We start from the raw sequence: 13,144 nt of genomic DNA on the forward strand, positions 1-13,144 counted from the left end.
CAACAGTGTCCAGATTTTATTGGGAACCAGGAATCTAAAATATTTTTATAAAAACAAAATTCTCTCCTTTTTTAGAAAATTGTATCATGATATTCAATAACTCGTAGGGAACTTTTTCAATATTTAGCTCATCATCTCGTCGATTGAGTGGTATTCCTACAGAAAATTATAACTGTTTGAACCCGTAAGAAAGGAAGTATTGAAACTGATTTCATTAAAAAAACTTCATTAAATAATTAATTACTGTATACTAAAAGCTGGTGTAAGGTGTCAAATGATCGGACATATGCTTGTATTATTTGAAGTTTTGACAATTTAAAACATAAAAGAAATCCTTACAAAATTAAAATCAATTACATATATTATCATTGCGGATCCTCTACTATATGTTGAATTTACAGTTCAATTTCGTTTTATCTGGATTTTATAAGTAACTATGCATGTTCCATTGCAAACTACAGCCACTGCTAGGCTAACATATTGCGTAAAACTCTTTATTACCTGCAAGTACGATCACCTATGATGAGTTATCACTTTTAATAACACCCCTCATTGCTCCTACAGTATATTTATTTTATTTGCTTGAGATTAATATAGCCTTTACCTTTTGATCGCATAAAATCTAGTAGAATTTGCTACTGGATAAACACTTGTAATCGTAAGATTCGTATCGTCATCCTCGTCTATTTGGGAGGTAATAACTTTTTGCCTTTTGTTTTTACGTTCTTGGCATTTATTTGCAAGAATTAATTGAAATTGTTGCTTTTAGATTTAATAATACTTGTACTGAAATGCATACTATTGATTACTATTGCATAAAATATATTTTAAGCTATTTGTCATTAAAAAAATGAAAGTCATTTCGTTTTTTGATTAATAAGTAACCATTTTATTCAAACAACTATTGTAAAAGAGCGGAAAATAATGGTTTATATAGATTTGTGTATCCTTAAGAATAACGAATATTTGTAAGTTGAATAACAAGTAGGTGGTTCTATACAGTATGTGTGCCGAATTGTATGTACCATTCTTTGGAGCATACTTTAAGAAAAAAATGATTTTGGTATTCGATTTATTACCAAAATCATTTTTTTCTTAAAGTATGCACCAAAGAATGGTACATAAAATTGTGCCATTTTTTTGTTGAAAAATACAAATACATATTTTTCATTTGATATAAATCTATGAACAGAACTTAGTATACGAGATATTGCCTGAAAATTTTCAAAAATCTAGATATTGTATATTCATACATACTTTAAAGGGTCTTCGAACAACAATAATTCGATGTGTAACAAAATGAATGACAAAATCAATAAAACCACGATATTTTTGGCGTAGGGTAAGGTATTTTCCGAATGCGGGCCTTATAATGGAGCTAAGTACAATTATGGATCGTAAGCAGCGTTGCCACTCATAAAATATTTTTCCTACCAAATTTCTAATTAAAAACTACCAAAGCCTACCAAAACCTACCTAATTTAAAATATTTGAGAAATGCTATATGAATTCGTTTCAAAATTAATAGTTAACTTAAAATTATATGAAGCAGAGTTTAACACATATTATTAGAAAATAAAAGTTTTGAGAGCCCTTTGGCATTTTTTGAACTCAACACTACTAAATAAATACAAATTTAGCTGACTAAACTAAATATTTTAGAAAATGCTATCTTCTTATTTTGCAAATATGTAGTTTTATTATTTTGGCTTAACATAAGTAGTTTTTTCGTTATTATTTTAATTATTTTGTTCTTAAAAATACTTCTGTATTCAGAAATATCGTAGCCTACCAAAATACGTGTCACAAAATCCAGTAGTAAGATTTATGCATAACACATGTCAACAATAAAAAAGGCTTCACTATATAGATTTGATGCATCATGGTTACCTAAGTACAAAAATAGTAAAATTTTTGAATTTTTTATTTCTAAAATTGTGAATTTTTAGAAGTTTCTCCACATAATTTATGATAACTAAAAAAGATTCAAGAATTTAGAAAAGTTCAGATTTACATAACCATTAATCTGTTTATATATTCCGTTTTAATCGGAATAAATATATTTTTTATGTGAAAATAGCAAATTTTTGCTATTTTCAAAAAGTAATAATCCTGAACTTGTTCAGGATTATTACTTTGACGCAAAGCCGCATTTAAACAAAATGAGATCGATCATAAAAATCTATTAATTCTTTTCGAATTTATTCACAATTAAGTGAATTCGCTCATTTTCACAAATTTTAACTTTTTTGTTTGATTTGTGTACATAAAATGGAGTAGTTAATGTTCTTCTTTTGATTGATTGAATTTTGAAAACATTTTCTCCATGCTATGTAAGATTTTTCACATATATATTGCCTTTTAATCGGCTAAGTAGTTTCGGAGTTACAATAACAAATTGAAGCAAAAAATATATTTTTTAAAAAATCGTATAGCAGAAACGCAATCTACGCAAAATTCTAAGAAATTATCCCTAAGAAACCATAGGTCTAAAATCAAATCCTATTCTTTTATCCAATAAAAAAAAGTATTAAAAAAATATATACTGAAATATCATTGGATAAAAGACGAAATGCGATAGGATTTGATTTTAGACCTTGGGGATAATTTCTTAGAATTTTCCGTAGAATGCGTTTCTGCTATACGATTTTTCGTGAAAAATAATCGACATACAGGTAAAAAACAGTACCTTAGTATAAAAAAAATAGTGTTTATTTTAAATAGCTTCTTAAGCATCTATGGTTTCATCTGCCATTCTGGAACGAATTTTGTTTTCGACATATGCTGCTGCCGAAAAACATCTTTCACATTGGCAAACCCGTTTGCAAATACTTATAACAAATTTGCAAGTATTTTTCTCTTGTTCCTTCAGAAATAAAATGATCTATTTCCTTTGCAAGTTGAAAATCTACATTATAATTTGGTTTCGATATTGTTATTTGGGGTTTTTACATTTATTAATAATATCTTTTAGCAATCGAAATATTTTCATTTTGTTCGAGCTCCTCATCTGAGATAAAATCAATTTCATTTGAAGAGGATTTAAATTGAGTTTTGTTAGATAACTAACAAAAAAGGCGAAGAATTGATTTTCTAGATTTCCTTTATTAACTATATTGTAGCAGGAGTTTAGCTTAACAACTTTGTTGAACATCACTTTGCGATATTCGGGCATGTAGAATGTCAAAATGAATGAAAAAGGCACACAAAAATGACAATTTCCCCTATTTATTTATGAAAAACGGAATTTGGAAAATCCCGAAAACCCCGGGATTTAAAATTAAAAAATCCCGGGCTTCGGGATTTAAAAAATCCCGAAAACCCCGTGATTTTTGGGATCGGGATTCCCCGTTTGGCAACTCTATTTCTAACGTTCTTAACAAGTTATTATTAAATGTAAAATATTGCTGCCTTTTCTTTTCGTATTTTTTAGCAAAAAAGAGACCGACCACCTCCTACCCATATAGATTCTAAAATTTTGAAAATTTTGTATCGAATAAATTCTTAAATATTTTTGGTTTCCTTTTACCATTTTATGTTTGGGGATATCGCATCCTGTGCCACGACATTGACCTTTTAGCTTGAAACCCAAATTTATATCAATTTATCATTCCATAGATCATTCCTAGGGTCATAATTTCTTTGATTTATGTCTAAGTATGATTTTATCAAGCATGTGATCATAAAATATTGAATTATTTATTCCACATATTCAATATATTCTTCGAATGTTATAGTAGAAAACCACGATCAAATTATTATTTTAGGTACCCTAATTTGAGTCTCCATAGCGCCGCCCGCAGAATTAACTGTAGCGCCTATTTTAATAACTCGAATACTCCTTGGCTACGCCCACGACAAATTTTATACCGATCGGACCAGCCGTTCAGAAATGCCAGATTTATTTACAAAAAATTTCAATTCTTCCCACTGTGTACTGGAATCACAATAATTCAAAATTGTGTAGTGGTTTAAAAAGCCTCTAAAATTGTTCCTACGACCTATGTAGGGATGACCTTCATAAAATATTGTGCGTTAATAGATATTATATTTTTAATTTATTATATTTATATTTATAAGTATTTTATGCATTTTTTAATTTCACCTCAATAAAGATATTTACAAGAGTTTTATGGTTTGTATACTAGTTTGAAACATAAAATCCCAATATTCGAAAATAGATATTAACGAGCAGTAAACGAGGAAATTCAACAATGCATCAAATCCACATTCATAAATTTTGGCAAAAGTATGAGTTTTTTATTTGTTCCTACAAGTAAAAGATACAATTCTAAAGATAATTATTGTAACAATTAACAAATTTTTCTTATAGAAGCATTCTACTGTATATTTTCCATGAACATTATGAGGAATGCAGTCCTAAATGCGGCTAAAAGACCTTGCAAGTTGCAACTACCAATAATATGATTATTAACCACTTAAAACTCCTCCTTTATTGGACAATTCTTTATGTCATAATTTCTACTACTTGTTTGCTACTTGCTACACATTGACCCTAAAAAATGGAAAAAATTATGTAAAATCGCTTTTTATCTGATTGTATCCTTTTAGCCAAGAAACATTGTTAACAAGTGACAACAAACTCATGTTGTATTTCTTTTGTCTGTCTAGTTACCTGTAGAAATGTGGCATGCTTCGTTAATTTCATTCATAAGTACGTATTTGACTGACTGACGAGCAGGTTGGCTGGCTGCTTGTTTGGCCGCTTTAACTGCCTTATGATTAGCGGCTCATTAGTAATTGATTAACGCCTTAATTGTATCTTGTTGAACGTAGTACCTTGTTTGGACGATTACGACTACAATTCGGTGGGTTAATTTTAAGCGTTTAAGAATACATTTGTTTTTTTATTTTGTTCTCAAATAGACTGTAATTATTTGCACGCACCAAAAGTTTTTCAAGTTGGTAGTGACTTAACGAGGCATCTGTTGAATGGAAGTGTTGTGTGTAATTTAATTTGATATATTTCAAGTGAAAAAATTAAACATTTGAATTGTTTTTCATTTCATGGTACGATTTTGAAGTATACAATAGAAATAAATTGAAGCTTGAAGAAATAGATGATTTTTCAGATGAAACATCTTTCAATTCCCCTGGTGGTCTTAGGATTCTCTGTAGGAAAGATCTTCCTCAATACGAGGCATTATAAAAACAAAAAAAATCAAAACATTCCGTGGTTGGATATTTATATTTAAGGAATATAAGGAATTTATTCCATTAATTCTCGGAAAATATAAGCTGTGAATGGAAAAAGCCACGATCCTAGAACATTTGAACTCCATTTTATAGATTTAATAAAAATATATAAAATATATAAAAAAATATATATTTATTTGAAAATATAAACAATATCCTGTGATCTAACTTTCTTTTAAAAATAAACGGCCACAAATAATATTATTTAATTTACCCAATTTTAATCTAGATCAATAATATATATATTTTCAATATTTCAATAATACTAGATATCTGCTCAACATAACCTAATAAATCGTTAACCCAAATTTTGCCAAACGAGAACTGCACTTCATGAACAATTTACGTAAATAAATATTCTCCAATAAATTAAATGGGTTTTGCCATCAGTAAATATTACTATTTACTTGCAATATATCTGTATGTATATTAGGGTGGCTCCTATTTTGCACTTTTGCTTTTTGAGATGCTGCCAAGTTCTAATTGTTATTCGTCAATGAAAGTAATGAAATTCTCAAAATGTTCATGTTTTTGCTCATTTAAACGTTTAATGTGCTGTTTTTCAATAGCGAACGAGTGCTTTGAGTGGACGTTTTACTTGTATATTGTTGTTGTTACAATAACAAAACACATGTTAAATTTCAATTCAAAGCACTCGTTCGCTATTGAAAAACAGTACATAAGTTTACCATTAGCATTCCCACGACAGCCGGTTCTACGCACCGGAATGACCCGAGTTCACTCGGCCAAGGGCTATCAACCCAGCAACAACAACTATACAATTTTTGAGCACGGAGCTGCACCTTCCGGCATTGCTGCTCCGCATCCTACTGGTTGCTCCGTACTAAATCATGAGAGGGAGTGGTCGGAGAATTACGTTGCCCCATGCTGCCAGCGACGAAGTTCATCGGCGTCTTCGGCATCATCGTCGTCATCCTACGCCACACCTCCACCTTCCCCACCGCAATCACAACAACAGCATCGATTGCAGTCCGTAGACCTGGGGTGATATCCATATTGCAGTTCAACTGCAATGGCCTCCAAGGGAAAATATCTGAGATAACCCGATTTATGCGCCAACACAACATCGTGGTCGCTGCGGTCCAGGAGACAAACTTACGAGTAATTCCAGTCTGCAAAGTTGCAATGGATACAACGTTCTCCGAAAAGACCGCACCAGAGGCTACGGTGGAGGCATCGCATTTATTATACACAACACCGTGCAGTATAGGGCTCTTTCTCTCGATCTGAATTCTAGAGACCAATATCTTGAAGTTCAGGGTATTGCGGTCAGATCGGGAGATACGGAGTTGGAGCTCTATAATGTCTACATTCCGCCAGTAGCCAGTTGTCCAACAGGCTACCATCCCGACATTAGGACCTTACTAGATGGTGATACTCGTTTGGTCCTAGGGGATTTTAACGCTCACCATCAGCTCTGGCACTCAAGTCTTGGGGAAGACCAGAGAGGAGCGTCACTGGCGGAACTGATTGACGAATCCACCTTCTGCATACTAAATGATGATGCCCCCACACGGATTATGGGTCCTGGTCTGATTAACTGCACAACCTGGCGTTCAGTTATTTCTCTAAGATCAGACCATTTACCCATAATCGTTTGTCTGGATAGACCTAACGATTTAATCGTCTCTGAATGCCGAACTTACATCAACCAAAAGAAAGCAGACTGGCACGGCTACAGAGAATTTACCGACCGCATCTTCAATGGTCTACCGATTCCCTCCAACGTACACAAAGCAGAGAGGAAGTTTCGCGAAACCATCACAGCAGCAGCCGCTCGCTTCATTCCCGCTGGTAGAATATCCGTAGTGCGACCGCACTTCCCAGCAGAAGCAGCGGGACTCGCAGATGAGCGTGATGACATCCGAAGTACCAACCCTGACGACCCTAGGATCGCCCAGCTGAACCGCGATATCAGCAGGTTGGTAAATGAGGACAAGCGAAACAAATGGTTGGATCATTTGAATAACTGCAACTTAAGTTCTGGAGTTGGCAAGTTGTGGTCCACAGTTCGGTCTCTCTCCAATCCGACTAAGAAGGATGATAGGGTCGCGATTAAGTTTGCAGATACCACCATATCCGACCCTAAACGGTGCGCGCGAGCTTTTTGCCGACAATTCATTGAGCACCCCGAGAGAGACAAGGCGAAGAAGTATTGTCCGCAAACTACACGATCTTCCAGTCTCGGACACACCACAACTTTACACGCCAACTGAAGTTGCAGAAGCCATCAACACAGCTAAGCCTTCAAAGGCAATAGGACCTGATGGGATATCCATGCTGATGCTAAAACACCTAGGCGAGCGGGGAGTCGAGTTCCTGACAATGGTTTTTAATCTGTCAGTGAGGAGCTTAACTATACCCGATGTCTGGAAAATGGGTCGAGTGATCCCATTGCTAAAACCTGGGAAAATCGCGAGTGAGGGACAATCGTACAGGCCGATTTCCCTCCTGTCACCTGTAGCGAAGACACTCGAAGCTCTTTTCCTCCCCCAGCTGACCCGTCAACTACCAGCTGCTCGTCACCAGCATGAATTCCGTAAAATGCACAGTACCACCACAGGATTATCCGCCATAGTCATTCAGATCTCACAGGGCTTAAACCAGCAGAGGCCTTGTGAACGGACTATCCTAGTGGCACTTGACCTGTTGAAAGCCTTCGACACTGTCAGTCACGCTACACTCTTCCAGGACATCCTGCAGTTCACAATGCCCAACAACACGAAGAGATGGATAGTGAACTATCTGAGTGGCAGGCAGTCTTTCGTGGAGTTTAGAGACAAATGCTCAAAACCCCGTAGAGTTAAACAAGGAGTCCCTCAGGGCGGGGTCCTGTCGCCGCTCCTGTTTAACTTCTACCTCTCTAAACTCCCAGTGCCCCCACAGGGCGTAGAGATAATCTCGTATGCGGACGACTGCACTATATTGGCAACAGGTCACAACGTTGATGAGCTTTGCGGTATGGTAAATGGTTATCTCAATGAAATCCATAATTTATTCACTGCACGTAACCTGCAGTTATCACCAACGAAGTCATCAACTGAATTTAGGCATCATGGTCGACGGCGTACAAATTCCGAAAGTGAACCACCCGAAAATCTTGGTTGTCACTTTTGATAGCCTTTTTACCTCCTCAGCACACGCCACTGCAATCACGCATAAACTGCGAAATAGGAACAAGGTCCTCAAAGCACTAGCCGGCAGTACTTGGGGTATGGACAAAGAAACCTTGCTTACTACCTACAAGACGATTGGCCGGTCAGTGGTCAACTATGCTGCTCCAGTGTGGTCGCCTTCGTTGAGTGATACCCAGTGGAGAAATATTCAAAGCTGTCAAAACGCAACCTTAAGGACTGTCACAGGCTGCCTTCAAATAACCTCCGAACACCACCTTCACGAGGAAACCAAGGTTCTACCGGTCAAGGAACACAACGTCATGTTGACGCAACAGTTCCTTCTGGGATGTCATCGGAGGAGTCATCCAAACTTCAACATCACACAGTTGGAATCTCCCCCGAGGCATGTCAGACAGGACCTTCGGAAATACGAGGAGAACATACAGAGGTATGTGCAGGATCCATTTGATCGCCGCTCGTATATGACAGCTTTGAACGACATTCACAGAGACGCCATCAATTCCGCGGTAGCAGGATACCGTATGAATGTCGTACTTGAAGGTCGCCCACCACCGATAGCAGACGCCGAGAAGATTCTGCCGCGTGGAACAAGAGTCGTTCTGGCACAACTTAGATCAGGATGGAGCAACAGGCTTAATGCCTTTTGGTCCCGCATAGACCGTGCCGTCCTTAACTTAAGCCCAGCATGTGGTCAGGGTCCCTCCACATATTTAGCTGTTCAGCCAACCCCACTTCACTCAGTCCAATGGATTTATGGACTCATCCTGTTGAAGTAGCTCAATTTTTTGGACTTGAACAACATGCAGAACCACCAGAACATCCAGATTGATTATTGTAAATTTTTCATGCTGCTACAACAACAACAACCATTTCAATTTTAAAAAAATTTACTGTTTCTATTTGTTAAAAATTTCAAACAAATATAAATTCAACAAAAGGGAGAATCCATATCAAAACGAACCGAAAACTGGTATTTTCGGATTTGACATATTCGATTTTAATGAATTTTACCACACATATTACGGTTCGGTTAAGGGTTAATTTGCATTTTTGTGCTATTATTGTAAATATTAGACTTCATGTTATATTTTTCTTAAGTTTCATTAAATCGGTAAAAAATATATAGCATTTTGCTATCTTTCCATTAGAAATTCCAAATATTGAAAAATTTGACTTTTGGCCTTCACGATTTAAGGGTTAACGTTTTCCGAATTTAGGAAAACTTTCAGACTATATTTAGAATTACCTGGAATATAATATTCTGAACAGATTTTACTTAAAATTTATAACAATAAGGAAATTGGGCTCATTCGCCAAAATGTGGCCAAAAAATTAGTTTTTCTCGAAAATCGCAAAATTTATATCGCAGGTACAGAAAAACTATAGGATGTATTGACATATTTTTTCACATTTTTATTCCCTATTATGTTGTAAATAAATTCCAATGTGATGATCAAATAATTCTGAAATTTGTTTAACAAAATTTTTAAAAATTTGAAATTCTAGTTTTGAAACTGCCGTTGAAAAAAAATATTTTTTTTGGATATACCTGCGAATAGGTTAACTGTATCCTATGAAGATAAAAACTCATATACAAGTAAATATGGATATATTTTAAGTAAGAATAAACTTTTGTTTTAATATTTCTCAAAACATGTTAATTTTGTTCCTACATTTCTTGTTCTAGTGTCCTGAGAAACGTTAATGGCCTGTCGATTTTTTAATAACTTTAACATTTTTTAACCAATTTTTGTTTTATATCTCATTAGAACGATAATTACGTACACATTTCGATTCTTTGAATTTTTTTTAAATTGCAAAAGTAATTATTTAATGGCAAAATTTTTACAAAAACTGTTAAAATTGCATTTTTTCCCCTTGCAAATGCACCTCAAATCTAAATCGAAAGTCAGCACGGGCTGCCCATCTTAGAACAAGCTAAACAAATTTTTAGTGTTATTTTAGGTCATTACGAAAGTTTTCAGGGGGTACCGTGTCAACATTTCAAAAAATTTAATTCTAAGGGACACTCTAATACACATAATTGCCCATAACTTTGAAGCTATCAAAGTCCAACATAATTTTTGATTCCATTTTAAAGGCAAAGATATTGTCCTTAAAACGGTATGAATAAAATGGTTTACTTCCAAAAGGTTAAAGGTCAAATTGTAAAGTGTATATTTCAATGTAAAAAATATCAAAGATCGCGGTGTTAAAAATTCAAAAAGGAAATTGTATGAGGACTATATTCCAGCAAAATAATTTCGATGGAGACTCGATTAGTTCAGGAGTTATAAATATTAACGTTATTAAAAAAGTACGTTTTTTCATATAAATTCATATAAAAATTTAAGCAAATAGAAAACAGAACACAATTTAATCAATTTCAATTTATGCGGTAAACACAAGTGCTTAAATTTTTATATGAATTTATGTGAAAAAACGTACTTTTAATAATGATAATATTTATTATAAATTTAATAACGTTAATATTTTTACGTTTACTTCTTTAAGGTTTTAGTATAAAATAAATTCTCTACAATTTGTTAAAAATTTTGAAAAATCCCAAAAATGGGTTTTTTTAGTTTTTTGGCTCTAATATCCATACCAGGGGCGGGGTTATCAGAACCCATTACAAAATAATTAAGAACTTACTTGGTCATCTAAAGTGGTTTACTATATTTTGATATCGACTATGCGATTTGTGAATTTTTGCCCTAAATTTAAATTTTACATAATAAATTGGCTTTTTTTGGATGAACCTGGTCCCCTCCGTATCAAACATTTTTTAATTTATTTTCATTTAAAATATTTTATTTAATGTTAACTTTTCAGAAAATATAAATTCCTTATACATCATCTTAGACATTTTTTAGATAACTTAAAAAGAATAAACGTACTTTTTTTAAAAAAACTAGCGAAAAATCGACTTTTTAAAAGTTTTTAAATTCAAATGCATATACATTAGGGTGGGTCACCCGTGTATGAAACAAATTTTTTTTTTAAGTTTTTTTATGGGCACGGTGGCAAAAATGTGCCAAATTATAAATATTTTCATGTCACTAAGTTTGGCTGCAATGGGAAATTATTTTCTGCCCCCGGTTTCATGTTGAATTTTTAAAAAAATGTAATTAAAAAAGGCAATAGAGCATGATATGCAAGTTTATCCAGATAGCTGTATTTATTTGTAAAAATAGAAATCAATTTGATATAAAATTTTGATATTGATTTTCTTTATTCTATCTGAGCTTTGATGAATCTTTCTCTTGTTGTATTGTTGCACAAAGTTGATGTTGCTTTACTCTGTTTTGACTGCTCTCTTTACCCCTTGAGTATGACAGGGTGGTAAAATAGCTCAATTCCTCCGTTTTTTCCTTCTTCAATAAGCAATCTTCAATCTTCAGATATTTATAAACATAGGTATACAGTAATATTTTCATCACATTTCAAATTGTCATAGTATGACGTAGCATTAAAATGTATCATTGGTATCTGTAACAGCCGTAATTTGTTTGACGTTGTGGATCTACTTTTCAAAATTCGATGGACAGCTAATTCACGAATATGTTGTTGGGGATATGTTAACATTACAATTAATAAGTTTTCAGGATGTGCTAAATAACTGTTTCATTAAATTGTTGGTAAATATCGTCTTTACAGCTGGGAAGAGTTTTTATAGAAAACCACCCTGGAGCGTAAACCTTTAGAATATATATTGCAAGAGTTGTTAGATTTGTTCTCAACTGAAATATATAGATGAAGATCTGCAGGTATATCTTCAACGCAAAGCTCTGGTAAGTTCGTGGGAATTGGTTGAAACTTCACTATTGGCCTTTTTTAAAGTTTTCAAGTTCTTTGCCAATTTCTCCTAAAAATGTTTGTGGTCCTGATGTTCCACCATCAATATGTTGAAACAGGTGTCTAAATGGCAGTTCATTCATGCTACATACAAATGTTTTTTTCTAGTAAACGAATATACAATTAAAAAATTTAGTGATACACCCGTATGCAAGAAACTGATTTTAATGGTCGTAATTGTAATTGATCAGTTTCTTCACAATCTGACTGATCATATTCAAGTTCAGATAAACTGCTCAATATAAGTATCTGGCTACTTACAGCCATTTGTGTAACCGTTCTCTTGTATGTTCTCAAAATTCGTTCTTTTGCAGGTATTTTTTTTTTGTTTTTAATGCAAGTACATTTCAGAAAATCTTTGCACTTACATGCCGAAATATCAAACAAAGTCTTGCTTTCACAAAGAATCTTTTCCAACTTTTCTTTAAGAATTTTCGGGTGAGACTTTAAAAGATTTTTACATTTTAAATGATACTGAAGGTATTGACGATTTCTCCCATATTTCTATCAGTTTTCCAATAACGATGGCTTCTATTTCTTCGTATGTAGGCTATTTTTTAGTTTCCCTCTCGTATTTAACGCTAAGTATGGTCCACTCATAAAATTTCATCAGATCTGCACAGGTTGGCAATATATTATTTTTTAAATCACACAAAACACCAAATAAGGGACACTTCCAACCATTCCTGATTCCATTTCTCAGATTATGAAAACCAATTAAATAATAGCACTTTTCCCCTAATCTATCGAAATATGTAGAATACTCGATTTTTAGGGTATTTGTATAAAAAAAGTAATATGTAAACACGTGTTCTGCTGAAATATAACAGTAAGAATCCGAATTTGAACGGTAAAATTTTATATTGGTATCAGTAGTTAATATTATTTCGCATACAAATGTATTATTAATG

General features: G+C 33.8%; 1 protein-coding gene across 1 annotated transcript; it reads left to right on the top strand.

Moving 5' to 3' along the window:
- Window positions 1-5,944: 5,944 nt before the first annotated feature.
- LOC135948669 (uncharacterized) lies at window positions 5,945-7,454 on the top strand. Its single transcript, XM_065498058.1, has 2 exons — window positions 5,945-6,222; window positions 6,359-7,454. Exons 1-2 carry the CDS (start codon window positions 5,945-5,947, stop codon window positions 7,452-7,454), a joined length of 1,374 nt encoding a protein of 457 aa, XP_065354130.1.
- Window positions 7,455-13,144: the final 5,690 nt, after the last annotated feature.

Source organism: Calliphora vicina, chromosome 1, assembly GCF_958450345.1.
Source record: "Calliphora vicina chromosome 1, idCalVici1.1, whole genome shotgun sequence".
NCBI lineage: Eukaryota > Metazoa > Arthropoda > Insecta > Diptera > Calliphoridae > Calliphora > Calliphora vicina.

What these genes read in the sequence shown, in the direction of transcription:
- LOC135948669 (XM_065498058.1), top strand. Translation starts at nt 5,945, where the DNA reads ATGACCCGAGTTCACTCGGCCAAGGGCTATCAACCCAGCAACAACAAC. An exon ending in TTGCAGTCCGTAGACCTGGG is followed by an intron (nt 6,223 to 6,358) that starts GTGATATCCATA and finishes CAGTCTGCAAAG; the next exon opens with TTGCAATGGATACAACGTTC.